Source organism: Oncorhynchus masou, chromosome 12 (genome assembly GCF_036934945.1).
Source record: "Oncorhynchus masou masou isolate Uvic2021 chromosome 12, UVic_Omas_1.1, whole genome shotgun sequence".
Classification (NCBI taxonomy): domain Eukaryota; kingdom Metazoa; phylum Chordata; class Actinopteri; order Salmoniformes; family Salmonidae; genus Oncorhynchus; species Oncorhynchus masou.
The window spans coordinates 72549675-72577581 of NC_088223.1; the positions used below are offsets into that span (position 1 = coordinate 72549675).

Consider the following 27907-nt stretch of genomic DNA (forward strand, 5'->3'; position numbering starts at 1 on the left):
ACACCACTCCACAAATTTCTTGTTAACAAACTATAGTTTTGGCAAGTCGGTTAGAACATCTACTTTGTGCTTGACACAAGTAATCTTTCCAACAATTGTTTACAGATTATTTAACTTATAATTCACTGTATCACAATTCCAGTGGGTCAGAGGTTTACATACACTAAGTTACTGTGTGTTTAAACAGCTTGGAAAAGTCCTGGAAATGATGTCATGGCTTTAGAAGTTTCTGATAGGCTAATTGAAATAATTTGAGTCAATTGGAGGTGTACCTGTGGATGTATTTCAAGGCCTACCTTCAAACTCAGTGCCTCTTTGCTTGACATCATGGGAAAATTTAAAGAAATCATCCAAGACCTCAGAAAAAAAATTGTAGACCTCCGCAAGTCTGGTTCATCCTTGGGAGCAATTTCCAAACACCTGAAGGTACCACGTTCATCTGTACAAACAATAGTACCCAAGTATAAACACCATGGGACCACGCAGCCGTCATACCACTTAGGAAGGAGACACGTTCTGCCTCCTAGAGATGAACGCACTTTGTTGCGAAAAGTGCAAATCAATCCCAGAACAACAGCAAAGGAACTTGTGAAGATGCTGGAGGAAACAGGTACAAAAGTATCTATCGCCACAGTAAAACGAGTCCTATATCTACATAACCTGAAAGGACGCTCAGCAAGGAAGAAGCCACTGCTCCAAAAACGCCATAAAAACGCCAGACTACGGTTTGCAACTGCACATAGGGACAAAGAACACACTTTTTGGAGAAATGTCCTCTGGTCTGATTAAACAAAAATAGAACTGTTTGACCAATTACCGTCGTTATGTTTGGAGGAAAAAGGGGGAGGCTTGCAAGCCAAAGAACACCATCCCACTGTGAAGCACGGGGGTGGCAGCATCATGTTGTGGGGTTGTTATGCTACAGGAGGGACTGGTGCACTTCACAAGATAGATGGCATCATGATGTAGGAAAATGATGTGGATATATTGAAGCAAGACATCAGTCAGGAAGTTAAATCTTGGTCGCAAATGGGTCTTCCAAATGGACAATAACCCCAAGCATACTTCCAAAGTTGTGGCAAAATGGCTTAAGGACCACAAAGTCAAGGTATTGGAGTGGCCATCACAAAGCCCTGACCTCAAAGCCCAATCCTATACCAAATTTGTGGGCAGAACTGAAAAAGCATGTGCGAGCAAGGAGGCCTTGAAACCTGACTCAGTTGCACCAGCTTTGTCAGGAGGAATGGGCCAAAATTCACCCAACTTATTGTGGGAAGCTTGTGGAAGGATACATGAAACATTTGACCCAAGTTAAACAATTTAAAGGCAATGCTATCAAATAGTAATTGAGTGTATGTAAACTTCTGACCCACTGGGAATGTGATGAAAGAAATAAAAGCTGAAATAAATCATTCTCTCTACTATTATTCTGACATTTCACATTCTTAAAATAGAAGTGGTGATCCTAACTGACCTAAGACAGGGAAGTTTTACCATGATTAAATGTCAGGAATTGTGAAAAACTGAGTTTAAATGTATTTGGTTAAGGTGCATGTAAACTTCTGACTTCAACTGTAAATCACACTTTCTCTATTTGTTCTCTGATGCTGTGGATTGTAGGTAAAGGTGTAAAAATTAAAGGAAAAGTAGAGATGACATATGAGGTGAAACTGAACCAAACAAGACTATATTGATTAAGAAATCCAGATCAAATGCTTAACAGTAGACAAACCGATAAAAAAAGTTAATTAAATGTTCAGCATTCGAGAGGAAGACTGGCTAATTAGGTAGAAGGGCCAAGCTACTCAAAACCAACACTTGTGCAAATAGACAAAGACCTTATCCAGCCAGTTTGGATTTCCAAACACAGGAATACCTCTTCTGACAACATGCTTGACAGGAAAAAAAACACCACTTCACCCACACAGACCTACCCACCCACCACGTAGCTTCTGAGATCGCCTCATCTAGCTTTAGCAACGTTTCATTTGGTAGGGTTTCTGTGAAAGGCCTGTCCAGGTACCATCAAAACAATTCTGCTCCTCAGAAACATGTTCTGAACTGATAAGAACCGGACGCTCCATGGGCATAATGGGCCCCACCTGAGTTCCAATTTGCACTGTCATCCACCGCCATTGAGTGAAAACTAGTCCCTTCCTCTGAGGTACAATACCTTCACATTCCTCTCTTTTTCTGCTTCAGTTTTTGTGTCTGTCAGACCGATCAACTAAAAAATCTAGTCCACATTATCTCTGTGAGATTCTATGGATTGTTCAGAACTAGTTTGAGTGAGGGGAGCAGAGGAGAAGAATTTGGAATGACCCTGAGTGACTCGTCACACAGAATTCTGTCGGACTTGAACAAACTCCAACATACTGTAAGTGACAGCAATCCCCAGAATTCCATGCCACAGAACGACTCAAAAGCTCAAGCCTATCTGGCTTGATGAGCAGCCGAACAGTTAATTGTATCTCACGGAGTCTATGGGCCTAATGCCAACACAGAGTAGAGATTTACAGAGGTTAAGCCACCATAATCAATATGACACTGTTAACTGCACTTTGATTGCACAGCATGTCCTGGAGATGGACATTCTGCATGCCGTGGTGCTCTCGCTGGTCTGAAGCTTGAATATTCACCAAGCCTAAACTGACTTATGAATGTCTGTTCTGGGGACATGCACTTTTATATGATTTGATGATGGACAAGGAGAGTATGTGGCGGCTATCTTAATTTGTATCGCTCCTTGCGCCATCAGTCCAGTGGATTGGCAGGTGATCTGCGGTTGGTTTGTGTAATTGGATGGACGGACGGCTCTCTCTTCAGAGATTCAAGGCTCTCTCTTCAGAGATTCAAGGCTCTCTCTTCAGAGATTCAAGGCTCTCTCTTCAGAGATTCAAGGCTCTCACTTCAGACAACATTTCCATCACACATGAATATGCACCTACCATTTTTGAAACATTATTCTACATTATTTAATGGATAGTAGGAGTTAATGAAATAGATACAGCTGAAATAGATACTAAAAATATTAATAATCATGAAATATACCAAAACACAGTTTATCTTGTTGTTAATCCACCTATCGTGTCAGATTTTGAAAATATGCTTTACAGCGAAAGCAATCCAAGCGTTTTTGAGTTTATCAAAGACAGACAGACAGACAGACAGACAGACAGACAGACAGACAGACAGACAGACAGACAGACAATAGGTAGGGAGCGTTGGTGACCGGCTAAATTGGTCAGTGTGAAACCCATGTATCTAGGCAACCAGATCTGATGGTTCCTTTGTCCAGGGTGAAAGGTTGGAAGTGCTCACACTAATCTCTCCGTTTCACGATTAAGTAACAGAAGAGCCATTTCAAACCCCTCTCCTCTTTTTGTGGCAGAAAGCAAGTCAACCCCCATCTCCTACAAATTCCCTCCATGCTAATCGAAAGGTATTTACACCCGAAATGAAGTGGCCTCTCATGCCGCTGTTTTTTTACACTGCAAACGCTTCTAAAGATGTCCGCAAACAGCTCAAATCTTATAACACAAGGAGATTTGCTCCAAATACTGCCATGGACAAAGGGGCCTCACTATTGTGATGGCCAAGCCGCTGCTCCTTTTCCTGTGGATCCTTCCCTATTCAAAGACCTCACGCCACAAGGTTCATATGTGACAGGAATATTTCAAGGTGGGAAACCGAGTGACAAAGGAAGGCTTTTTGTTCCCTCTGTCGAAGCCTTTATCTGTTATCTACCTATTTTTAACCAAGGGGTCTTGAACAAAGCCTTGGGAGACAAACAGGGAGATCGCCGGACTACAGTGTTGTGAATGTTAATGCGTGTTAGACACAGGATGGGCTACTGGGGTCGCTTTGTAACGTGTCGAGAGACATCTCAGAGAGAGAGGGGGTTTGGCGGCCAGATTGCCCAGCTTCCTGCTGGCCTCCTTTTTCAGAGTGAATCGCCGAGCCTCCGGGAGTCCATAATCTCCCCCACAAAACTTTTTATTTCCCCCTCCAGACGCGCGCTGCTGTCTCTCACTCACAATGCACCACAAAGCCTGCTCGCACGGAGGGATTCTCTCCGACTGCGCCGCGAAACGGATTCTGATATCCCAATTTGTTGCCAGACCCCTCCCCCCCCACCACCCCGACTGGCTCTTCCTCCACTACCCCCCAAAACAGTGCTATTCCCCAGGTTCCCGTGGCCATGCCACAATGCGGCCGTGCCACCACAACACCTACTAAGCCGCGAATAGAGAAGGGAGAGACCTCGTTGGGTACTTCTTACTGGCTGGGGTAGGCGGTGGAAGGAAGCTGTGTTGGTGCCAGGTCGCATTCCCCCAGCCCCCACAGACACATGGCCCCTCGCAAAGACACCTCACATAATGCACACGACCCAGTCAATAAACGTAGAGCTCATTGTGGGAATTTGCACTTGGTCTAATGGCTAAACATTCCTGCCATGGAGGATGATTACTTCTGGGTGTTGGCCCCCCCTCCCCTCCCCTCCCCTCCCCTCCCCTCCGCATGGTATCTTTCAGGCCAGCTGAGCATCCCTACGCCTGGAAAACTCATTTAGATCCTATCTGGCAAAAAAATTTGTTTGGAGAGGGGAGCGGAGAGGGAAAAAAACAGGGAGAAGAAGAGACTGTAGTCTATAGGTCTGCACTTGATTTAATTTGTTCACTGATACTGACTCAGACCACTTGTACACCTCTTATTTTGGGAAGTGAGTGAGAGAGATGAAGGAGAAAAAAAGGAGTTCTGTCCAGGAGAGTGGAGAAAAGAGGAGCATTGAATTTAAGGTATTTTAGGGCTGTAGAAGGTCTCCACTGTCTCGGAGAGAAAGGTTGATAGATCCACTATTTAAATAACCCTGTACAATTCTGAATGACAGTCAGCTGAAAGATTTCTAAGAGCTCTTCTCAACTGCACTTCAGCTGTTCACAAGACACCTTGAGCAAATGTTACCCATACTGCATAGCAAAACTATTTTAACTGGGACAGAGGGAGGATTGGGTTGCAAAGCTTGCCCTATGCCACCTGTTAAAATTCTCCCATTAACTCAAATTACCCTGACGCATTCTCTCTTAGTCTTTTCACTTATCAAAAAGCTTTTGCACATAATGATGAATGAAAAAAGACTGTAGGCAAAACTAGAGAAGGTAAAAACACAATGGGAATGGTGGAGTTTTGATTACTAGCCACATCAAATGGAGATTCTGCGACCGTCTCCTCTTTCAGTCAGAAAGTTGGTCTGGCTGGTCCATGCTGATATATATTTAGGAGATACGGTATCACTTTCTCCGAATCGTGACCTTTGGTGGGAACTAGTCATCACCTGGGAGAAGGGACCATCAAGGGGACCAATCCCTGCCTATCTACAGTGACAGACAGTTCAGCCCTCAAATAAACTACACTATATGTCACTCCGGATCTCAGGGAACACAGATCTGTGCATTACACCTGAAGCAAAAAGTCTCCTTGCAACTCATAGTGGTTCATAAGGACACAAACATCAACATAATACCTACACAGTACACTATTATGAAAACTATGCCTCACTAATATACTAAGGGACAAAGACCTTTGTTATAAGTGCACTTCACTGTAGTTTACAGGGACAGAGACCAGTCAGACAGACAGATGGGTAATCTGCCAGACTGAGGGACAGCTTGCTCAATAATTAAAGGCTAGTGATATATGGGGGTTAACGCTTTATTATATGAGGGCTAACGCAGCATTACTGTGCACCAGATGACCACAGTGGGAGGGCATTCATGAGGCTAACACACAAATCAAATATGAAACACTACCAAATATCCTTCAAGTACCTCCAATTACCATTTATAGATGGTTTGTGCTGAATAAATGCAGTTATTCTTTGTATGGTAAAACATCTTTTTATTCAACCTTGATGTCCACATAAACACAATCCAGAATTTAAGGCAAACAAAAACACTTCCATACCAAGGCTGTGTGTTCATCATGGCTCCGATGCTCACTGACAACTCAATAATGTCACTATTAACTAAATGCTAAAGATATGGTCTTATTCGCCTAATGTGATTGAGATAATCAACACTTTTGACGTGAACCCTGTTCACCAGTGGTAGTGGCCTAAATTTAGGAAAGTTGCACATGAAAGGTGTGTTGGTGTGTGTGTGTGTGTGTGTGTGTGTGTGTGTGTGTGTGAGGGGACTGACTGGGAGGCCACCAGTGTGAACATTTTCAGATGTGGGAGTGAAAAAGAAAGTGGGGGTGGGAATGAAATCGCGAGAGAAGGAAAGAAAGAGGCCTCAGGCTTCTTGTCTCACTGCGCCATAACACAGGCGTGTTGTCCTCCCTTTTCTCTCGCTCACTGTCCAAACTATTTCTGGCTTGAGAAAGAAACTGTTTACTCTGTGGCCCCGGCCGCTGGAGTCACGCAGTGTTCCCACCAGCTAAATCCACTGTTGCCTCCAAAATGTTTTGCATATTTTCCCTGAAACACAAGACTTAAAAAAGAGGGGAGGAAAGAGTGAGAGAGAGGGAGGGAGAGAGGGGGATAGAAAATGAGGGGTTAGTCCCTCCCATTATTTCTTAATTTTCATTGAGACCAGGAATCTTGGGGGGGGGGGTCAGATGGCTCGTCTATAAACAGGACTACCACCATCTCATGGAAAACACGTTGCTTCACTTGGGCCAAATCAGATGGCCTTTACCAATGACCGAAGGTGCCATTCCAATCATTTGCACAATAAGTGAGTTTCCCCCCTGTTGAACATGGTGCAGACAAGATGACCTGCGCTGATATTGCAGAGCGAGAGACAGTCCCTGAGGGTCTCCAGTTAGTCGGTGGATAGAAGGTGGTTACTGTTACAGACGGCCACACTGCTCCCAGGTCAGCTCTCCATCCCCATGTCATTACAGCATTGTCAACACTCATTTCAGCCACAGCTCACATGGTGTCCTGACAGGGCTGCTCCCCTTCTATCTGCACAGAAAAGACAACACTGTTCCAGGATATCACGCTATTGTATTTGCACTGAACTCTAGTGAGTGGCAAAAACCTAGTGCATTACCTTCTGCAGTTCAACTTGCTCTAGCTACTGTACATGCTTTGAGGGGAGATTCATACTATGTAATCAAGCTTAAAAGTCACATTAGGACATGGGATCTCCTGGCAAGACTACAGTCTCTCTTAGAACTAGCCCAAGCCATTAAGATGTGGCTTGTGTGAGAGGGGTGCGTTTGGTGTGAGAGGGGTGCGTTTGGTGTGAGAGGGGTGCGTTTGGTGTGAGAGGGGTGCGTTTGGTGAGAGGGGTGCGTTTGGTGTGAGAGGGGTGCGTTTGGTGTGAGAGGGGTGCGTTTGGTGTGAGAGGGGTGCGTTTGGTGTGAGAGGGGTGCGTTTGGTGTGAGAGGTGTGTCGTTCAAAAGTGTTGATCAATGTCAGGTTCTATAATGTGATTCTCACTGTGACTTAGGTCCGTGTGAGGTGGAACCCTCCGTAGCTATACCAGAGGTGTTCTAGGGGGGAGTCAGTTGAACTGCCCTTAAAAATGATGTTGGCAGTGCAGTCTGCGGGGGCAGGGCAGTAGCCTACTGCGTAACCACACAGGCGCATGTTGTTGTTTTTCTCAGAGTCACGTCACCTCAGAATCCCCAGCTAACACTGCTGACTGTGTTATTCAGATATATTAAACTGTGGCCACAATCAATTTGTCTCAGATGAAGAGATGAGGCCTAATGCCATAGTATTGGCTTTATGATAAATGAGATGGTACTATCAACAAAACAACTTGATTAGTTTCTTTTCTTTTACTTTTTGCATTGTCAAGTGACTGTCATGTTTGCCATACTAATTTCAAAATGTTAATGTTCAGAAAATACACAGAATGTTCCTTTACAGTAGCGTGCCCTTACAATTACTCGAGGTTTCATGTGTACATACTGTGAAAAGGTTGAGAGTACCGTACACGCATGCACAGGGATATAAACTAACCTAAGCAAATACCAAAGTAACGCTAAATATAAAGCTTGTGATCCGTCCTGTTTTACAACCAACCAGTGTGAGTCTGAGTGGATAAAGAAGAGCTGCTGCAACTGATAACGCCGACATCAACTAGCCAGAAAGGACGCCACAATAGTGCCCGTTGAAGGAGCAGCATTACCCAGAAATGGGCATGACTTCCAAGCCAAATATTGTCATTTGAGAACAGCACCCCATAATGCAAAGCAGACACTTAGATAACATTTGGCTTTGATGGTCAACAATATTTTCCCCTGTCTGGTGTTCCACCACTGCACAAAAACAAAGTGCTTTTAAAAATAAATGTGGTCCTTACGGAAAGTGTTAGGTCTGCAATTGCACACTAATTCTTATAATCTTACATCTATTTCAAATCTGTCAGCCAACATTTCAAGTGTACAGTGTACATGTAAAAAAAAAGCAACAACAAAAAGCAGTTGACTATAACATATCATTAGGGAACTGTGTATTCCTCTGTTTTATAAATCATACATGTGAGCCAAGGGGTGACATAATGCACTTCTTCCAAACTCGGTGCGGTTTCCGGGAATGCCATTCATCCTTGACTGTTTAACACAGAGTATTTCAGATGATAGCATGAGGGGAACAGGAGAGAACCGGCCCTAGCTCTTTGCCCTTCTATACCCTCTCTGCTGGCCAAGCCTGCCTGCGCTGCCAGCGGGAAACTGAGACCTGGATGTTTACAATGCCACGCAAAACTCTGGCCATCATAAACACCACCTCCATGCCGACGGTCATGAACTATTTACATAGCGAGTGCAACACAGAGTCACACAACCACCGGACTGTGGAAGAAGGGGTAGAAAGGGAGGGGGGGATCTCTAGCTGATAAGTAACAGTGTGTTTTGTCTGGCGTTAGATGGACACCGCAGATCCCAGAGGAGCTCCTCTCTTACATCGAAAAAGGTGTATATCGCAACTCATTACAACCTTAGTGTCACTCAAACATTTCTGTATACCAGAGAGAGTGTGAACAGAACAGAGTGATTACTAACTCAATCTCACTTTACACGAGTCACCCTTCCTGGAAACGTTAGCATATAATATGCACACGTTGTGTTCCAAATGGTTTAAAGTGTGAATAATCTCCTTTCTGACAGTGTACAGTAAGTTATGCATCGCCACACTCGCACACAGGCACACATAAAGCTGCACACAATCAGAATTAGGGGATAACCCATTTTCCAGAGCGAGTAGACTGAGTAAAGCTAAGCATATGGGTGAGCATATTGAGAGATGGAGCAGCCGAATCAGCCTAGCCATGCGTTAGAGCACATTTTAAAATATAAGCCCAGTGGGTCTCGGGGGAGACTGGCCTCACTGCTGTTTCAAACCCAGGCAGGAAGACAAGTCCCTTGCTTATTTTTCTACTCCAGACTGGAATTCTATATTTAGACTGCTGGTATGACTGTCTGATCATTAGCCTCATTTAACCCCTCTTTACTATATGACCCTGAATTGGTCATGGCCCCTGCCACTGTCAAATAGGGGGCCAGCTCAAGTGGCGTTAGCCCCGAGACATGCCTGTCAAAAAATGCGGGGCCACCCAGATTGCTCCGGGAAGTTATTTGGGTCAGGCTCAGATGACGGTGTCAGTCTCCATTATACTGAGTTATACTCCATACTGGTTCTGTTGGGGTACACAGAGGAGCTCCTCCCCCATTTAAAAAACAAAACAGAGAATACCTACATATTGAGTAACCATCACCCTAACAATGGCACATGGAGTACAAGAATACTATATCTACTGAAAATGTTTTCGTTTCACAAAAAAGGAAGAGTAAAGTGTACCGCTTGAGAAGGCATTGAGGTTTATATACAGGACAACACAGCTTGGATCACATTACCAGTCCATAGTTCTGAAAGAGGATGGCTTGTTGTTTGGCCGGTCACAGAAGTGTGGAGCGATAGAATGGCTGTAACCCAGTAAACCACAGGTTACACACATCAATGCTACACACACACACTGGAGGTTGTGACCCATCTCTGCCACACTCTGGAGTCCAGCAATCACAACATACCTCGTCATCCTCCTTACAGTATCAGCATACACACACAAGCTCCACCGGTGCCAAATGTGAGTGGAGGGAAACTTGAGTCTGCACCTCTTGTAAATTAAGAATCATTGGCCACATACGGAAGTAGTTGAGTGTCATCCACATAGCAAGGATAGGACAGACCATGTGAGGATATGACAGAGCCGAGTGACTTAGGGTATAGAGAGAAGAGGGCCTAGAACCGAGCCCTGGAGGACACCAGTAGTGAGAGTACGTGGTGAAGACACATATCCTCTCCATGTCACCTAGTAGGAGTGGCCTGCCAAGTAGGATGCAATCCAAGAGTGTGCATAGCCTGAGATGCCCAGCCCTGAGAGGGTGGAGAGGAGGATCTTGTGGTTCACTGTGTCGAAGGCAGCAGATAGATCGAAAAGGATGAAACTAGAGGAGAGAGTGTCAGCTTTGGCAGTGGGGAGAGCCTCTGTGACATGGAGAAGAACAGTCTCAGTTGAGTGCCCCATCTTGAAGCCTGACTGGTTAGGGTTAAGAAGATCGTTCTGAGAGAGACAATGAGAATGTTGATAAGAGAGAGCACGCTCAAGTGTTTTGGAAAGAAAAGAAAGAAGGGATACAGCTCTATTGTTTTTTACTTCAAATTAGTTGAGTGTTGGTTTCTTGAGGAAGGGAGCAACTTGGGCCATTTTGAAGTCAGAGGGGTCAGGGATGAGTTGATGAGGGAAGTGAGGAATGGGAGAAGGTTTCTAGAAATGGTCTGCAGAAGGGAGGAGAGGACAGGGTCAAGCGGGCAGGTTGTTGGGCAGCCAGACCTCACTAGACGCAGGATGTCATCTGGAGAGAGAGGGGATAAAGAGAGGGGATAAAGAGGCCAAGGCACAGGGTAGTTCTGTGTGAATGTGGATTCAATAGGCTGAGTGAATGAGTATTCGGATGTCTCTTTTTCAAAGTGGTTGACAAAGTCATCAGCAGAGAGGGAGGGGGAGGGGTGGAGGATTAAGGAGTGAGAAGAAGGTGGAAAAGGGTTAGAGGCTGTTGAAATTTAGAGTGGTAGAAAGTGTCTATCACCGGATACAGAGGAGAGGAGAGAGTGGAAGGATGGTAGGTCCTCTGGAAGTTTAGTTTTCCTTCATTTTCGCTCAGCTGCCTGCAACCCTGTTGTGTAAGCTTGCAATGAGTCACTCAGCCACAGAGCAGGAGGGGCAAGCTGGCTGGGAGGAAATGGGACAGTGCAAGTTATAGGATGTGGAAAGGGAGGAGAGTAGGGTTGAAGAGGCAGAATCAGGAGACAGGAGGGAGAAGGATTTAGCAGAAGAAGAGATGGTAGGATAGAAAAAGAGGAGTAGTGGGAGAGAGTGTGTGAAGATTGCCACGGAGCATGACCATCTGGGTATGGACTGAGTGGTTAGGGTTGGAGGAAAGGGAGACAGAAAAGGAAACAAAGTAGTGATCAGAGACCTGGAGAGGGGTTGTGGTGAGATCAGTAGGCGAGCAGCTTCTGGTAAAAAAGAGGTCAAGCATATTGCCTGCCTTGTGAGTTGGAGGAGACTGGGAAAGGGTGAGGTCAAAAGAGGCGAGGAAGGGAAAGAGAGAGTTGGGGGAAAAACTAATCGAAGGCAGACGTCGGGAGGTTGAAGTCGCCAAGTACAAAGAGCGGAGAGCCATCGTCAGGAAATGAGCTTATCACGGTGTCAATGAGGAACTCTTAAAGGGCACCTGGTGGGTGATAGATGACAATAATGTTAAGCTTGATTGGACAAGTGATTGTGACAGCATGGAATTCAGATGAGGAGATGGACAGGTGAGAGAGGGAGAAAAGAGAAAATCTCCATTTAAGAGAAATTAAATTAAATCTGGTGACCATATGCTCCCGGACTATGACAGAAAACATAGTCAGATGAAGAGAGCAGCTGGGGTAGCAGTGTTCTCTGGGGTGATCCATGTCTCCATCAGGACCAAAAAGTCAAGGGACTGAAGGGCAGCATAGGCTGAGATGAACTTGGCGTTCTTGTCCACAGATCAGCAGTTCCAAGCTGAAGTGAGACTGAAGCAAAGTGAGAGAGTGGTGTGAAGCCTTCCTTGCATTCCTTATTCAAACAACTTGGCAGAACCGTCTTAGTTTTGCGACAAATCCGCCACTGACATGACCTCCACTTACAGCTGCCATTGAGAAACCAGGGGAGACTGAAGAACAAACACTAATTGCTGATTGCCTAGGAGAGGTGAAACCACTCCCCCTCCAATACAGCCACTGATTACCAAAACAAGTCATAAATTGCCCTGCCCCTTGATCCTGGTTGATGTGTCAACAATCTGCAAGTTATGAGCAGTGAGCAGTTCACACACCAAGTAGGTTACAGGGAAGTCAGACAGCACTTAAAGTAGATGGACCTAGCTAGCAAAAATAAAAAAAGAGAAACACAAAAATGTATACTTATCACTCCTGGAGATATCAGGAGTCCTCGAGCTATAGCTGGACGGTAAGCCCAGGTCTGAGTGTCCCTTCGCCCTCTCTGGCATCCAGCCTGTGTAGTCAGGCAGAGAGAGCCCTGTGTGCCAGGGAAGATTCCAGACGTCCACCTTCCAGACCCCCACCTCGCCGTGGAACGAGGCAGCCGGCTTATAACCATGACTGAGAGGGTTCGGCTTTATACCGGAAGCCATGGTTACTAGCTTTTAACGCTGTGACACGGGATATGGTGATGTCCCTGCTGGGTCTTTCTGCTTGGTACAGTGCCAAGAGCAGTAAGACGTAGCATTCTATAAACTCACCGTGGTGTAAAAACAACTATTTTAATAATTACTAAAATATCACAGTCAACAAGCATACATTATTAGTTGATATGCTTCAGACCAGAATGAATGCTTTTTATTTATAGCCATCAATCGGACCTATTTCACATGACTTAGTTAGACCTTTAACCTCCGGAGCAAACTGTAGACACTCACACAACAAACAGAATTAGATGGTGTACAAGACCTTGGTGGGAGTGGAGCAACTCTTCTAAAGAGAACACAATTCTCTCTAACACAGAGTGATGGTGGGAACACATGTAAAGCCTTATTGAAGCAGAAGAGGTGGCTGTGTTCTTACCTGTGTGGATCTGTCTGTGAGCCTCCAGAGCATCCTCCTTCTGGAACTGGGCCCCACACTGGTCACAGACAATGGCCTTCTCACCAGCTGCAACACAGGAGAGGAGACAGGAGGGTGTTTAATATGGATAGGCCCAATACAGTGTAGGAACTATACTAACTGTAGATGCATGTACTATATAGTATGTGTGTGGTAAGATTACATAACCTTTGGAACAGACATAAGATTTTGTGACGTTTAACAGTTGTTTTTAAAATGTACAAAGTGATACTGCCAAGAGGAGTGTGCACGTTTTTCTTCTCCTTTTAAGATATCATAAAAAATATTCTCATGCACCTGCAACAAGCAAACTTTTTTTTTGAAACACCTGTATTGTTCAGCTCTATGTCAATAACAAGACCCATCGTGTATGAGCAGCTTTAAAAGTACAGTATGCAAATGTGTGCCAACGTTGGGCCTCTCCTCTTCACACTGCATTTCTACAATCCAATTCAGTTGAATAAACTTTTTTATTCCCCAGCCAGGGACAATAACAGAATAAAGTTTATTGAATTGAACTGTATAAGTGCAGTATGAAGAGCTGAGGTCTAGCGTTAGTATTTAGCACATACAAACAGAAGGTACTCTGTGAGCATGTCTCAGGTCCAGCCCGTCAACAGCTTTATGGTGTCGCTAGGCTAGCTCGCTAACTTGTGTCCTGCTCCACCCAGATATCAAACAGGTATGTTCTGTGTTCCTGTGTGATCCTGATCCCAGGACACAGAGAACGCTAAACTAGACCTTGGCTGTTCTGTTCTTGGCAATGTCTCCAAGGGTTACGACACCCTCCAGCAGCAGCAAATCATAACAGGAAGTCAATACTAAGATCACTTTTTTTGTCTGAAAGATGGAGACAAACTGGGTGTCGGTTTCGTAACGACAAACAGTGATATTACAAAAGAGCTGCACTATAAGTCTGAGGAAGACAAGTTACACTGACACATGATGGACAAGGTGGAGTTCGAAATTTGCCAGTTACAACTTACGCAACACAAGTATTTAATGTATTAGATATTGTACTTGACCTTAACTGTCATTTCACACACTCACAGCACAAGGCATTAGTCAATGTTAGACTTGGTCGGTACTGTATGTTTTTCAATACTGTAAAAAATACAAGATGTCCCAAATAAAATATCTACAGCTCAGGGCTCCAGCTATGCATTTGGTGTGATAACTTGCTAGTCAAGTGGCTAGCTTGCAAGATCAAGCTTATTGGTTACAGCAGAGACAAATCAATCGACGCCTAGATCAAGATCCCTGCTGCCTAAATTAGTTTTGTGCGTGAATTTGTAAGAGTACAGGAACTTTTTGAAGGTATGACAATCTGGATACCACCGAACCATAGTTAATATAGGTACTTTTTCACTGAAATATGGCCTTCAGTAAAACATTGCCGAAGTAATACTCTTGATGTTATGCATATATATATATATATATATATATATATATACATATTTTAATATATATATATATATTTATATTAATATAGCGTATGGCCAGGGATGTTTAATGCAGAGTTGAACATATGGTCAAATTAGTCCGTTAAAATAAATACTTAACCTTTGGAGAGGGAACCATGTTCAGGTGAGATTTAGACAGAGTATCTCATTTTAAATTTGCATTAATAAAATCAGCTCCCCCTGCTTCTTCCAGAGACCAATGGAGATTATTGGATATTATAGAGCCAATAGTTTTTCCTGGTTGGGTCACATGGTCTAGAAAAACACCTTGCCTTAACACGGACTAAAATGCTTTCGCTGATTGTTTGTTTCAGTCAACTTACTGTAACCATGAGCAGTCCTCACTAAAAGGGGCCATGAGCCAATACAGTCTTTACCTGGGTGGAACTAGCACAGTATAGAGTTAGTGAACCGGGGCACCACAGATGGCGCAAAACTCTAACCTCTCCCCAGGGAGGCCGAAGCCGTGTACTAAACAGGCTCACGATGGAGTATTCACCACGGCACATGGACATAAATTCTTAGAGGAAGTGGCAGCGTGATGCCATGTCTCTATGAGGACAAAACCTCTGTGGCACCTCATTGGTGTGGCTCATTACTGTCTGAGCGGGGAGTAGGACCGATAGAGAAGCCACAGCACACAGTCAGCCAGCCACCCAGCAGGCAAGGAGGAACCATTCTGGGGGCCTCAGAAAACCCCTAACACAAATTATAGTGATACATTTTCACCCCCTTTCTTATTTCCCTTTGATCAATAGAAGGCATCTTGTTAGCCGGACTGAGGAGAGGAGAAGGGAGGGGACAAGGGGTGAGAGAAAAACTCCTCCCTGGCACTCTGGCACCATCCTTCCCTTCTCCCCCCGACCCTCTGCCCCCGGGTAGTGCCGTGGCAGCACCAACTCTGCTGCTCAAAATAACTGCTTGCCTCTCCAGAGAGAGAGAAAAAAGAGGGAGAGAAAGAAGTGGCTATAAAATAATTGTTCTCCAACAACTCCCGCTTCCTCTCTCCCCGGCCTCCCTCCAAGTTGCCACAACCGTGCCCTAACCTGACATAATGGGCCTTGCACAACTGTTGCTTCGAATAACCCAAGTAAAAGGAGGGGATGTGGGGGGGTTTGTGCCACGTGCCACTGACTGACGCTTCCCTTTTCACTTCCTCCTCTGAAATATTACACAACGCTGTGGGCAGTGGGATTTTGGCGTTTCTAAACAAAAGAGAAATGCTGCCTCCTCCTACTCACAGCACAGAGTAGAAGGGGAGGGGTAATGTCCCACCTTTCCATGCTCCCTTGTAGTGGTCATGGATGTTTAAGGGGGTACCCCTGATTGGAAGTGCCAGTAACCCACCACACGGTGTCTGAGCTAACCCAATCTAATGGAGCCCCACCACAACACCAACCAGCCACACAGAGCCAGCCCTCAGCCTGCAATGCAGAGGGGGAGAGAAGCAGAGAGGCAGAGAAGCAGAGAGGCAGAGAGGGAGAGAAGCAGAGAAGCAGAGCGGGAGAGAAGCAGAGAGGGAGAGAAGCAGAGGGGGAAAGAAGCAGAGAAGCAGAGAGGCAGAGAAGCAGAGAGGGAGAGAAGCAGAGGGGGAAAGAGGCAGAGAGGCAGAGAAGCAGAGAGGGAGAGAAGCAGAGGGGGAAAGAAGCAGAGAAGCAGAGAGGCAGAGAAGCAGAGAGGGAGAGAAGCAGAGGGGGAAAGAAGCAGAGAAGCAGAGAGGCAGAGAAGCAGAGAGGGAGAGAAGCAGAGGGGGAAAGAGGCAGAGAAGCAGAGAGGGAGAGAAGCAGAGGGGGAAAGAAGCAGAGAAGCAGAGAGGCAGAGAAGCAGAGAGGGAGAGAAGCAGAGGGGGAAAGAAGCAGAGAAGCAGAGAGGCAGAGAAGCAGAGAGGGAAAGAGGCAGAGAGGCAGAGAAGCAGAGAGGCAGAGAAGCAGAGAGGCAGAGAAGCAGAGAAGCAGAGGGGGAAAGAAGCAGAGAGGCAGAGAAGCAGAGAGGGAGAGAAGCAGAGGGGGAACGAAGCAGAGGCAGAGGGGGAGAGAAGCAGAGGGGGAAAGAAGCAGAGAGGGAAAGAAGCAGAGAGGGAAAGAAGCAGAGAGGGAAAGAAGCAGAGGGGGAAAGAAGCAGAGGGGGAAAGAAGCAGAGGCAGAGAGGGATAGAAGCAGAGAAGCAGAGCGGGAGAGAAGCAGAGAGGGAGAGGGGAAGAGAGGGAGAGGGGGAGAAAAGCAGAGAGGGAGAGGGGAAGAGAGGGAGAGGGAGAGGGGGAGAGAAGCAGAGGGGGAGAGAAGCAGAGAGGCAGAGAGGGAGAGAAGCAGAGAAGCAGAGCGGGAGAGAAGCAGAGAGGGAGAGAAGCAGAGAGGGAGAGAAGCAGAGAGGGAGAGAAGCAGAGGGGGAAAGAAGCAGAGGGGGAAAGAAGCAGAGAAGCAGAGAGGGAGAGAAGCAGAGGGGGAACGAGGCAGAGAGGCAGAGAAGCAGAGAGGCAGAGAAGCAGAGAGGCAGAGAAGCAGAGAGGGAGAGAAGCAGAGAGGCAGAGAGGCAGAGAGGGAGAGAAGCAGAGGGGGAAAGAAGCAGAGAGGCAGAGAAGCAGAGAGGGAGAGAAGCAGAGGGGGAACGAAGCAGAGGCAGAGGGGGAGAGAAGCAGAGGGGGAAAGAAGCAGAGGCAGAGGGGGAGAGAAGCAGAGGGGGAAAGAAGCAGAGAGGAAAAGAAGCAGAGAGGGAAAGAAGCAGAGGGGGAAAGAAGCAGATGCAGAGAAGCAGAGTGGGAGAGGGGAAGAGAGGGAGAGGGGGAGAAAAGCAGAGAGGGAGAGGGGTAGATAGGGAGAGAGAGAGGGGGAGAGAAGCAGAGGGGGAGAGAAGCAGAGCGGGAGAGAAGCAGAGAGGGAGAGGGGAAGAGAGGGAGAGGGAGAGGGGAAGAAAGGGAGAGGGAAAGGGGAAGAGGGGGAGAGAAGCAGAGAGGGAGAGGGGAAGAGAGGGAGAGGGAGAGGGGGAGAGAAGCAGAGAGGAAGAGAGGGAGAGAAGCAGAGGGGGAGAGAAGCAGAGGGGGAGAGAAGCAGAGGGGGAGAGGCAGAGAGGGAGAGAGGCAGAGAGGGTGAGGGGGAAAGGGAGAGGGGAAGGGAGAGGGGGGAAGGGAGAGGGGGAAAGGGAGAGGGAGAGAAGCAGAGGCAGAGAGGGAGAGAAGCAGAGGGAGAGAAGCAGAGAGGGAGAGAAGCAGAGAGGGAGAGAAGCAGAGAGGGAGAGAAGCAGAGGGGGAAAGAAGCAGAGAAGCAGAGAGGCAGAGAAGCAGAGAGGGAGAGAAGCAGAGGGGGAAAGAGGCAGAGAGGCAGAGAAGCAGAGAGGCAGAGAAGCAGAGAGGCAGAGAAGCAGAGAGGGAGAGAAGCAGAGAGGCAGAGAGGCAGAGAGGGAGAGAAGCAGAGGGGGAAAGAAGCAGAGAGGCAGAGAAGGAGAGAAGCAGAGGGGGAACAAAGCAGAGGCAGAGGGGGAGAGAAGCAGAGGGGGAAAGAAGCAGAGAGGGAAAGAAGCAGAGAGGGAAAGAAGCAGAGGGGGAAAGAAGCAGATGCAGAGAGGGATAGAAGCAGAGAAGCAGAGCGGGAGAGGGGAAGAGAGGGAGAGGGGGAGAAAAGTAGAGAGGGAGAGGGGAAGAGAGGGAGAGGGAGAGGGGGAGAGAAGCAGAGGGGGAGAGAAGCAGAGCGGGAGAGAAGCAGAGAGGGAGAGGGAAAGAGAGGGAGAGGGAGAGGGGAAGAGAGGGAGAGGGAAAGGGGAAGAGAGGGAGAGGGAGAGGGGAGAGAAGCAGAGGGGGAGAGAAGCAGAGGGGGAGAGGGGAAGAGAGGGAGAGGGAGAGGGGGAGAGAAGCAGAGAGGAAGAGAGGGAGAGAAGCAGAGAAGCAGAGGGGGAGAGAAGCAGAGGGAGAGAGGCAGAGAGGGAGAGAGACAGAGAGGGAGAGGGGAAAGGGAGAGGGGGAAAGGGAGAGGGGGAAAGGGAGAGGGGGGAAGGGAGAGGGGGAAAGGGAGAGGGAGAGAAGCAGAGGCAGAGAGGGAGAGAAGCAGAGGCAGAGAGGGAGAGAAGCAGAGGGAGAGAAGCAGAGAGGGAGAGAGGCAGAGGGGGGATACTCAAGCAGACAAACACGGGCAACAACAAAACACAGCCTGGCTGTTCAGTGAGCCTACACAAATGGGTTAAGTAAGACACTTACACTCAGTACCAAAAAACAGCAAAAAATCCATAAAAACACACACACTCTCGTCAGAACAGTACAGACACCACACTCTCCCTTCTTCCCCCTTCCCTCACCTCTCCCTTCAGCGGTAACGAGCTGTGCTGTACAGTTATATTTACACTATCCTCTTATCAGTCACAGAACAGCACGGAGCCAATTGGAAAGGACAGCCCAGAACTGTGTGTTCCCTCGCTCAAGTAGATGTGTACCGCAGGCAGCATATTTTTCATCAACCAAGACAAAAATCCAGGGCCACAATCAGGATTCCTCTCATAAAATACAGTGTATTACGTACACACAGACAAGGCACACACAGACCAAGGGCACACAACACAGACTAACAAACACATAGAAATGTACAGAACTAGAAAAAGCTCGTTATAGACAGATATGTGCAACACATTCTCTCTCTCTCACACACACACACACACACACACAGACCCAGACCCAGACCCAGAGAGAAAAACTCTGAATTGCACCGATTGTGTGAGCAAACACTGTACAGTAGATAAGAGAAGATAAACCTGTGTTTTTCCCCATGCAAATCCTGGCCATAAGGACATGGGAGAGCGGTTAGCTGGTTCACAATGATATTGTTATCACAAGTAGAAAAAGGAAATAAAAGAAGATAAAGAAAATCTTCAGGTCACATTTGACAGCTTTATGGTCTACTGCTCAGAACGAGGATGTCTAGAGAAAAGGAAAGCAGACAAATATTGACTTGCCAAATGTCAGGGCATATGCACACAGAGGAAAAAAACACACACCAAAGCATCTAAATTCAAACCCTCAAAATGGACACGCTGCAGCACAATCAGTCACCATACTCTTAATCCATTTCTGCCTGCAAACCAATTTGTCTGTCCAGTAGGTCACAGACACGGTTTTTTTCTTCCTCTCTCTGTTGCTTGTCCTTTTCCTCACTACAATGAAGCCATTTTCAGCACTCTTGCCCTGGGGAGACCGGGGGCATCTCAGTCCACATAACCCTTCCTCTCCCCTGGGCTGACATCAGAGCCTTGTTCAGGCAGTACAGTATTCTGAGCCTCGACCTTGTTTGGGCCAAAACAAACAAACCCTTACAGCCCACCAAAACAACCTCTTACTCTTCCTCCCCAACACCTCCCATCTCTGCCACAGAGGTGAAAAGGTTCCATGTGTTTCTGGCTTTCCTTAAACCCCCTTTTTCCCCAAAGGAGGGGTCAGTGGATGTTCTTAAGTTATAACATGTTGGCATGCTCCCCCTCGGTTTCGGCGCTCTGACACAAAGGCCTCAAAGCTTTGGGGAAGAAACGGGAGCTGGGCCGGGAGCAGGGAGAGGAACCACCCGGGCTCTCCTGGTGTGAAGTGGCAGGAAATGAGGACTGGACCTCCCGAAGGTCAATCAGTCCGGCTGGCTGCCCCTGTTCCCCCTCTGCTCCCTCTAACACAGGGGTCATTCCTCAGGGCCAAGGGCCCTGATATTAATAGCCTTGGTCTCCACTTCCTAATGTGGATGTCAGGTCAGTTGGGGCCGGCTGTTAGGAACGAGTTTCCTTTCGAGTAGTTGGTGCATTGTTTGGGTAAGACAGCTTTCATTTGAATGGTTTGATGCAAGTGATGTGGTTTTCTCTTTGCACTCAAATCAAGTGAATCTGGGATTGAATAGAGACAGGCCACGGTGTGTAATGCAGGCCACAATGTATACCAATGCACTGAAAACGTCACATCCACAGTTCACAACGGTAGCCATGATTAGTGGGGGACTGTTTCTTCTATCAAACATCTCCAGACCCAGTGTCACCCCCTGGCCTGGGAAAGTCATGGAATGTTCCAGGACATAAAAACGTATTTGAAATGTTGGCGCTGATCAGTAGCCCTTGGAGTTGGGTATTGGCGGCGGGACGGGAGGCAGCAGCTTTCTTCTAGACGAACCTGAGTCTGACCGCAAGGTGAACCCTCGCAACCCACAACCACCGCAGGCCACAGCAACCCCACTGGATACAGCAATTGACATGTTTTTACAGTGCTGTAAGTGCCTTTATTGCTGAGGAGAAAGGGATGGTAGGCTGGGGGGAAGGAGGGCGGTTTGGGTCATTTGCCAGTTTTTATATTCTGCCTGGGGGAAGGTGACTGTGAAGACGGGTCCAACAGAACCAGGCAAAAGTAACCAGCAACATAAGAGTTCAGCAACTAAAAAGCAACTAAAGACAGGGCAACCTGGTATTCACATTTAACAAGAGAGAACAAGCTGCAGCCACAAAAGACAACCATGTGTTGCTGTATTTCACCCAGTAAGATGGCATGAGCACTTGGTTCAGAAGCCGTAGATAAACAAGTCCTACAGTGTCTGCAGTGAAACAAAATGGCTATGGGGCTGGAAAGGGGAAACAAACGATGGTAGAGCCTGCTGCATACGTGTTTTCTCCACAGGTCAATAACCTGCAACGATTTAGTATTTAGGGCCCATTATTTCCTGCTTTCAAGTCACACGTTGTCAAAGACACTCCTGGGTTTATTAAGGCCAGAGTAGAGTCAGAATGCCTGGGGGGAGGGGACAGCAGGCAACACAATGACCTCTGGGGCAGTGAATGTGACACAGGGAAAAGGAGGGAAAATCTTTGTTTGGGAGGGAAGACAGACAGAAATGTAAACAGATTCCTTTAAAAATGCACAAGCCCATTCGTTTTCAATGGGGTTGTGAGAGTTTCCGTAATGCATTGCCAATAACAAAGGGACTCTATGTACCTGAAGATGTGTTGGTATCAGTTGAACATCATTAATACAGAATATCCCTAAATGACGAGAACAGACTGAAATATGTGGACGTCTGAAGTGTCCAGCTAGGAGAACATGGTTGGGAGCCAACAGAAACAAACTGCCGATATGGCGAAGCGGAGACTATCAAAAATACAAAAACCAGAGCAACTGGAAATGTAGAAAACATGCAGCGTTTAACTGCACTTAGGTGCACTGATTTACATACTTATTTAGCTTGTATCCAAAAATATATTTACACCTCATTAAGCATACATTTAAAGTTTTATAGCCATAACTTCAAACACGATGTGAAATCAATTATACAAATTCTACACGTAGAAGTATTTAAATAGTCTAAAAAACCTTCATCTTTGGCCGAGGTGTTTGCCAAATGACACAAAAGGAGTTTGCTGCTTGCTCTTTCCATTATGTCATTGTTTTTCTGAGGGGGGGGGGCTGAGCCATAATCTTTACTAGCAAAAAAAGTAGAAAAAGGAAGGAAAAAGTAGGGTGAGAAATGGAAAATAGAGAAAAGTAACTTCTTTACAAAAGTGGACCGTGTGACAGACCATTACGTTCCTCACTAAAACCTTTTTACAATGTCCTGCCACACATTTCAGATCTACTGCCCTCTTCCTTTTCAGCATCTCCCAGTCAGTCACTCTGCCGTGCACCACAGGACCCAGATATAGTGACGATAGAACCGAACATGACAGGCCACCGGCCGAGAGCCAACAAAGGCCAAGAATCAGCTGGGCAAAAATAGGCCAAGCTGCCACTGTACAGCTGAAAGGGGAGTTGATCCTTTTGATGTAGTTTTGTCCTTGAGCTGTTCTTGTTCTGTATTATGTCATGTTTCATGTTTTGTGTGGACCCCAGGAAGAGTAACTGCTGCTCTCGCAACAGCTAATGGGGATCCTAATAAAATACCAAATGTAGAACTAGGTTTTTGACACCTGGAAGGATAGTATAGTAGCTCCATTGACTGTGCTCAGACCTGAAAAGGGCCAACTGGCTAGTCCAGGCTCATACATTTAACAGAGAGCAGTAGCATCTCCTCGGAGAGGCTTCTGGAGCCCCAAACTACAGCCTGTTTACTCCAGTCAAAAATGATCCTCCCTCGGCCTGACCACCAAGATTAGTATTCCGGGGCCATTTACATGTTTGCAACAGTTATAACACAATATCTACGCTCTGCTTTTATGCTGCACCAAGTGGAATTAGCAGCATAACAGCAAGCCTTGTATGTCCCGGCTACTTCCAGATGGCTTTGGGAGTGCCTTTATCTTATTCTTTTGTTCCTGTCTTTTTTTGATTTGATATATATACACATGAAAGCGCCGCCGGCGGATCTTTGCTTAGCAGGTTCATTCTCTCTTCATCCCGAAAATCTAAAAGTTTCAAAAAGCTTTTTATGAGGGAGCCTCTACCATAAATGGGATTCATGGCTCTCTAATCTGCGCTGAGAAATTGATCTAGAAGTTTCCAAAGCTATCGTCCAACTTACATAATACATTAAATGTCATGCCTCGGAGGATATTTATTTTTACGGCTCTTTACTTGACAAACAAATCATGTTTTCTTTTCCACTGTCGGCATTGTGATTGTTTATTTCCATCACAAATATCTCATCAGACTCGCAGATTTTTTGGGGATGTAATTTCATAGATATATTTTAATTCATAAGAAATGACCAAGAACATATTGCATTGAGAGTAAACATAGGTCTTAACCAGAGAACATTCCAGCATTTCTCCATACAACGAAAGGCTGTTTGCTTGACAGCAATGGCAACTATGTACGTAGAACTTTTACAAGGTTAACTGATTGTCACATAATTGAAGGATGCACACCCAATGAAGTTTGGAATGGTGGTCAGGTCTGACATGGCACATTTCCCTAATACCATTACACAAACAGAAAGCCATGCATTCTCTATGACTGCTAATACCATTACACAAACAGAAAGCCATGCATTCTCTATGATGACTGCTAATACCATTACACAAACAGAAAGCCATGCATTCTCTATGATGACTGCTAATACCATCACACAAACAGAAAGCCATGCATTCTCTATGATGACTACTAATACCATTACACAAACAGAAAGCCATGCATTCTCTATGATGACTGCTAATACCATTACACAAACAGAAAGCCATGCATTCTCTATGATGACTGCTAATACCATCACACAAACAGAAAGCCATGCATTCTCTATGATGACTGCTAATACCATCACACAAACAGAAAGCCATGCATTCTCTATGACTGCTAATACCATTACACAAACAGAAAGCCATGCATTCTCTATGATGACTGCTAATACCATTACACAAACAGAAAGCCATGCATTCTCTATGATGACTGCTAATACCATTACACAAACAGAAAGCCATGCATTCTCTATGATGACTGCTAATACCATTACACAAACAGAAAGCCATGCATTCTCTATGATGACTGCTAATATCATTACACAAACAGAAAGCCATGCATTCTCTATGACTGCTAATACCATTACACAAACAGAAAGCCATGCATTCTCTATGATGACTGCTAATACCATTACACAAACAGAAAGCCATGCATTCTCTATGATGACTGCTAATACCATTACACAAACAGAAAGCCATGCATTCTCTATGATGACTGCTAATACCATTACACAAACAGAAAGCCATGCATTCTCTATGATGACTACTAATACCATTACACAAACAGAAAGCCATGCATTCTCTATGATGACTGCTAATACCATCACACAAACAGAAAGCCATGCATTCTCTATGATGACTGCTAATACCATTACACAAACAGAAAGCCATGCATTCTCTATGACTGCTAATACCATTACACAAACAGTAAGCCATGCATTCTCTATGATGACTGCTAATACCATTACACAAACAGAAAGCCATGCATTCTCTATGATGACTGCTAATACCATTACACAAACAGAAAGCCATGCATTCTCTATGATGACTGCTAATACCATTACACAAACAGAAAGCCATGCATTCTCTATGATGACTGCTAATACCATTACACAAACAGAAAGCCATGCATTCTCTATGATGACTGCTAATACCATTACACAAACAGAAAGCCATGCATTCTCTATGATGACTGCTAATACCATTACACAAACAGAAAGCCATGCATTCTCTATGATGACTGCTAATACCATTACTAATAACCATTACATGAAACAGAAAGCCATGCATTCTCTATGATGACTGCTAATACCATTACACAAACAGAAAGCCATGCATTCTCTATGATGACTGCTAATACCATTACACAAACAGAAAGCCATGCATTCTCTATGATGACTGCTAATACCATTACACAAACAGAAAGCCATGCATTCTCTATGATGACTGCTAATACCATTACACAAACAGAAAGCCATGCATTCTCTATGATGACTGCTAATACCATTACACAAACAGAAAGCCATGCATTCTCTATGATGACTGCTAATACCATTACACAAACAGAAAGCCATGCATTCTCCATGATGACTGCTAATACCATTACACAAACAGAAAGCCATGCATTCTCTATGATGACTGCTAATACCATTACACAAACAGAAAGCCATGCATTCTCTATGATGACTGCTAATACCATTACACAAACAGAAAGCCATGCATTCTCTATGATGACTGCTAATACCATTACACAAACAGAAAGCCATGCATTCTCTATGATGACTGCTAATACCATTACACAAACAGAAAGCCATGCATTCTCTATGATGACTGCTAATACCATTACACAAACAGAAAGCCATGCATTCTCTATGATGACTGCTAATACCATTACACAAACAGAAAGCCATGCATTCTCTATGATGACTGCTAATACCATTACACAAACAGAAAGCCATGCATTCTCTATGATGACTGCTAATATCATTACACAAACAGAAAGCCATGCATTCTCTATGACTGCTAATACCATTACACAAACAGAAAGCCATGCATTCTCTATATGACTGCTAATACCATTACACAAACAGAAAGCCATGCATTCTCTATGATGACTGCTAATACCATTACACAAACAGAAAGCCATGCATTCTCTATGATGACTGCTAATAACCATTACACAAACAGAAAGCCATGCATTCTCTATGATGACTGCTAATACCATTATACAAACTGAAAGCCATGCATTCTCTATGATGGCTGCTAATACCATTACACAAACTGAAAGCCATGCATTCTCTATGATGGCTGCTAATAGAAAGACTAAAGTGCATGGTTGTGAGATCATTTTAGGATACACGACAGTGCTCGCCCACACTCACGGGAACCTGCTCAAATACCCAGACTGCCTCTGTGAAAAAAGACACTAGATAATCTAATAGCCACTGCAATGTATGATACATCGTTATGTCATTAGAACAACAATGTCAATGGTCTTCTGCTACGCCAGATAGAGAATTAGAGGCATATTTTGATAAGTGCTGATTTTCCTCGTTCCAAAAAATGTTTTTTTTTCCCGAGAAAATTCCTTCTAATTTCGACTTTTTGATGCGGGGGTGACATAGTCGGATTAGTGAGGCCACATGTTCGCTCACTCTCACCATTTACAATTATGCCAAGGTTGGTCATACTCTCCCCAGTTAACTGACCCCTGGGTGAGTACGTTAATCAGTTGGTTCCATATAGACAAATAATAACCATCAGGGGCCCCACAGATACAGTGATGATTCAGACTATGTACTGTATGATATACAGTTTGCCGGACTAACATGTATGGTTATTAACTGTGACGAGAACCCAGCGTGTTTTCCCTTAATGATGCGGTGGAGCCTGGATGGACGTCATGAGGGCAGACAACAGCACAGTGGGTGGGTCAAGTTGCATCCACAGACCTCTGTGTTGAGAGCAGACAGAAGATATGAATAAGGGGTTTAAATGGTGAAATTAAATGTCATAACTGTCATTGTTTGTAAACAATGACACGCAGGTACACAGCAACTATAATTGTGTGTAACCCCAGTCATATGCCCATCCAGTGTGTGTGTGCGTGTTGTGCACGCATGTGCGTCGTGTGTCTGTGGCTCTCTAGCCCATGAAAGGGAGTGGGGCCTGACGAAAACACAAATCCATACTGGCCACAGGCTTCTCTCCAAACTATTTTCTGCTCAGCTGGTTTTAAATGAAGTTATTATGACTCATTAAAATGCCCGCAAGGTTGTGGAAGTCAGCCAATTCCGATTTAAATTTAGCCTCGCTCACAACCAAGCGCGCTCCCCCTAGCCCCGCTCCACTACACTTCCCTGGGTCTTTTTATTGCATTTCTACCCCCCATCCCCCCATTTTTTCCATTTGATCCAATACCACTGCTTTGCAACCACAGATTTATAGCTGATATCAATTCCTTGATCTTTGAACACAAACAGAACCCTATGAACAAACAAATCATCAATTCTGCCTGGAAAATAAGCCTGTGTGCGTGCCATGCAAACAAATACATACAATCACTCCAGAAGGACGCAACTTGAGTTAAGAACTTTCCTTATGCCTGCAGTTCCAAATATGTTACTGCTGATAAAACAATTGGTCCCGCTGTAAATGACGTGCAGCTTATAAAGGCATCATAAAGCCTTCTTGAACACTACATGAATGTGTCACAAATCATCTATAACCATATGTTATGCTTTATAAAGGGTTCATAAATGTGGCATAACTGTGTGACATAACCCACTATGTCAAATATGGCAAACCCTGTGTTTTATAAAGGGTGGCATAAGCACAGCTTAATAAACACTTTATAAATCAGATTAAATTGAGGCTTCACAAAGCATTTCTGACCTTGTCATGCATCTTGGTAGAGCATTGCAATGCCAGGATAGTGGATTTGATTCCTGGGACCACCCACACGTAAACATGTATGCACACATGACTGTAAGTTTCTTTGGATAAGTGTCTGCTCAATTGTATATATTTCACTAAAACATTTATAGGATGGCCAAACCTCATTCCCTCTCGGGTGCATGGCCAATTTTGGACTTGACCTTAACTTCCTCCAAAATGCTGTGCTGCAGGATGACACACATTCTAAAGTGCAGTCATGCACAGCAATACATTTTGGTAGGGACATTTTAAAATACATTAATATTTGTTGCTTACTTTTTTTTTCAAAATTCAGTTCTCGGGTTTTTTTCCAGGCTTCAGATGTTCCATTGTTTTTCTAGTTTCCCCCAGTTTTTTTCAGACTTTTTTTAAAAATAGAAAAATAACTACATTGGATTTTCTGTGTTCACAACAACAATGCTTAAACCACATCAGGAGATGACCTTTGAAG

The 27907-nt window shown here is 45.2% G+C and overlaps 1 protein-coding gene across 3 annotated transcripts in view; it reads right to left on the reverse strand.

Moving 5' to 3' along the window:
- The window catches only part of LOC135550799 (zinc finger and BTB domain-containing protein 16-A), a 174379-nt gene that overhangs the window by 47233 nt on the left and 99239 nt on the right, over nt 1-27907 (reverse strand). For all 3 annotated transcript variants that reach the window (XM_064981915.1, XM_064981914.1, XM_064981916.1), the window contains exon 4: nt 13133-13219. In XM_064981915.1, the coding sequence (XP_064837987.1) occupies nt 13133-13219 (87 nt within the window). The remainder of the gene's footprint in view (nt 1-13132; nt 13220-27907) is intronic.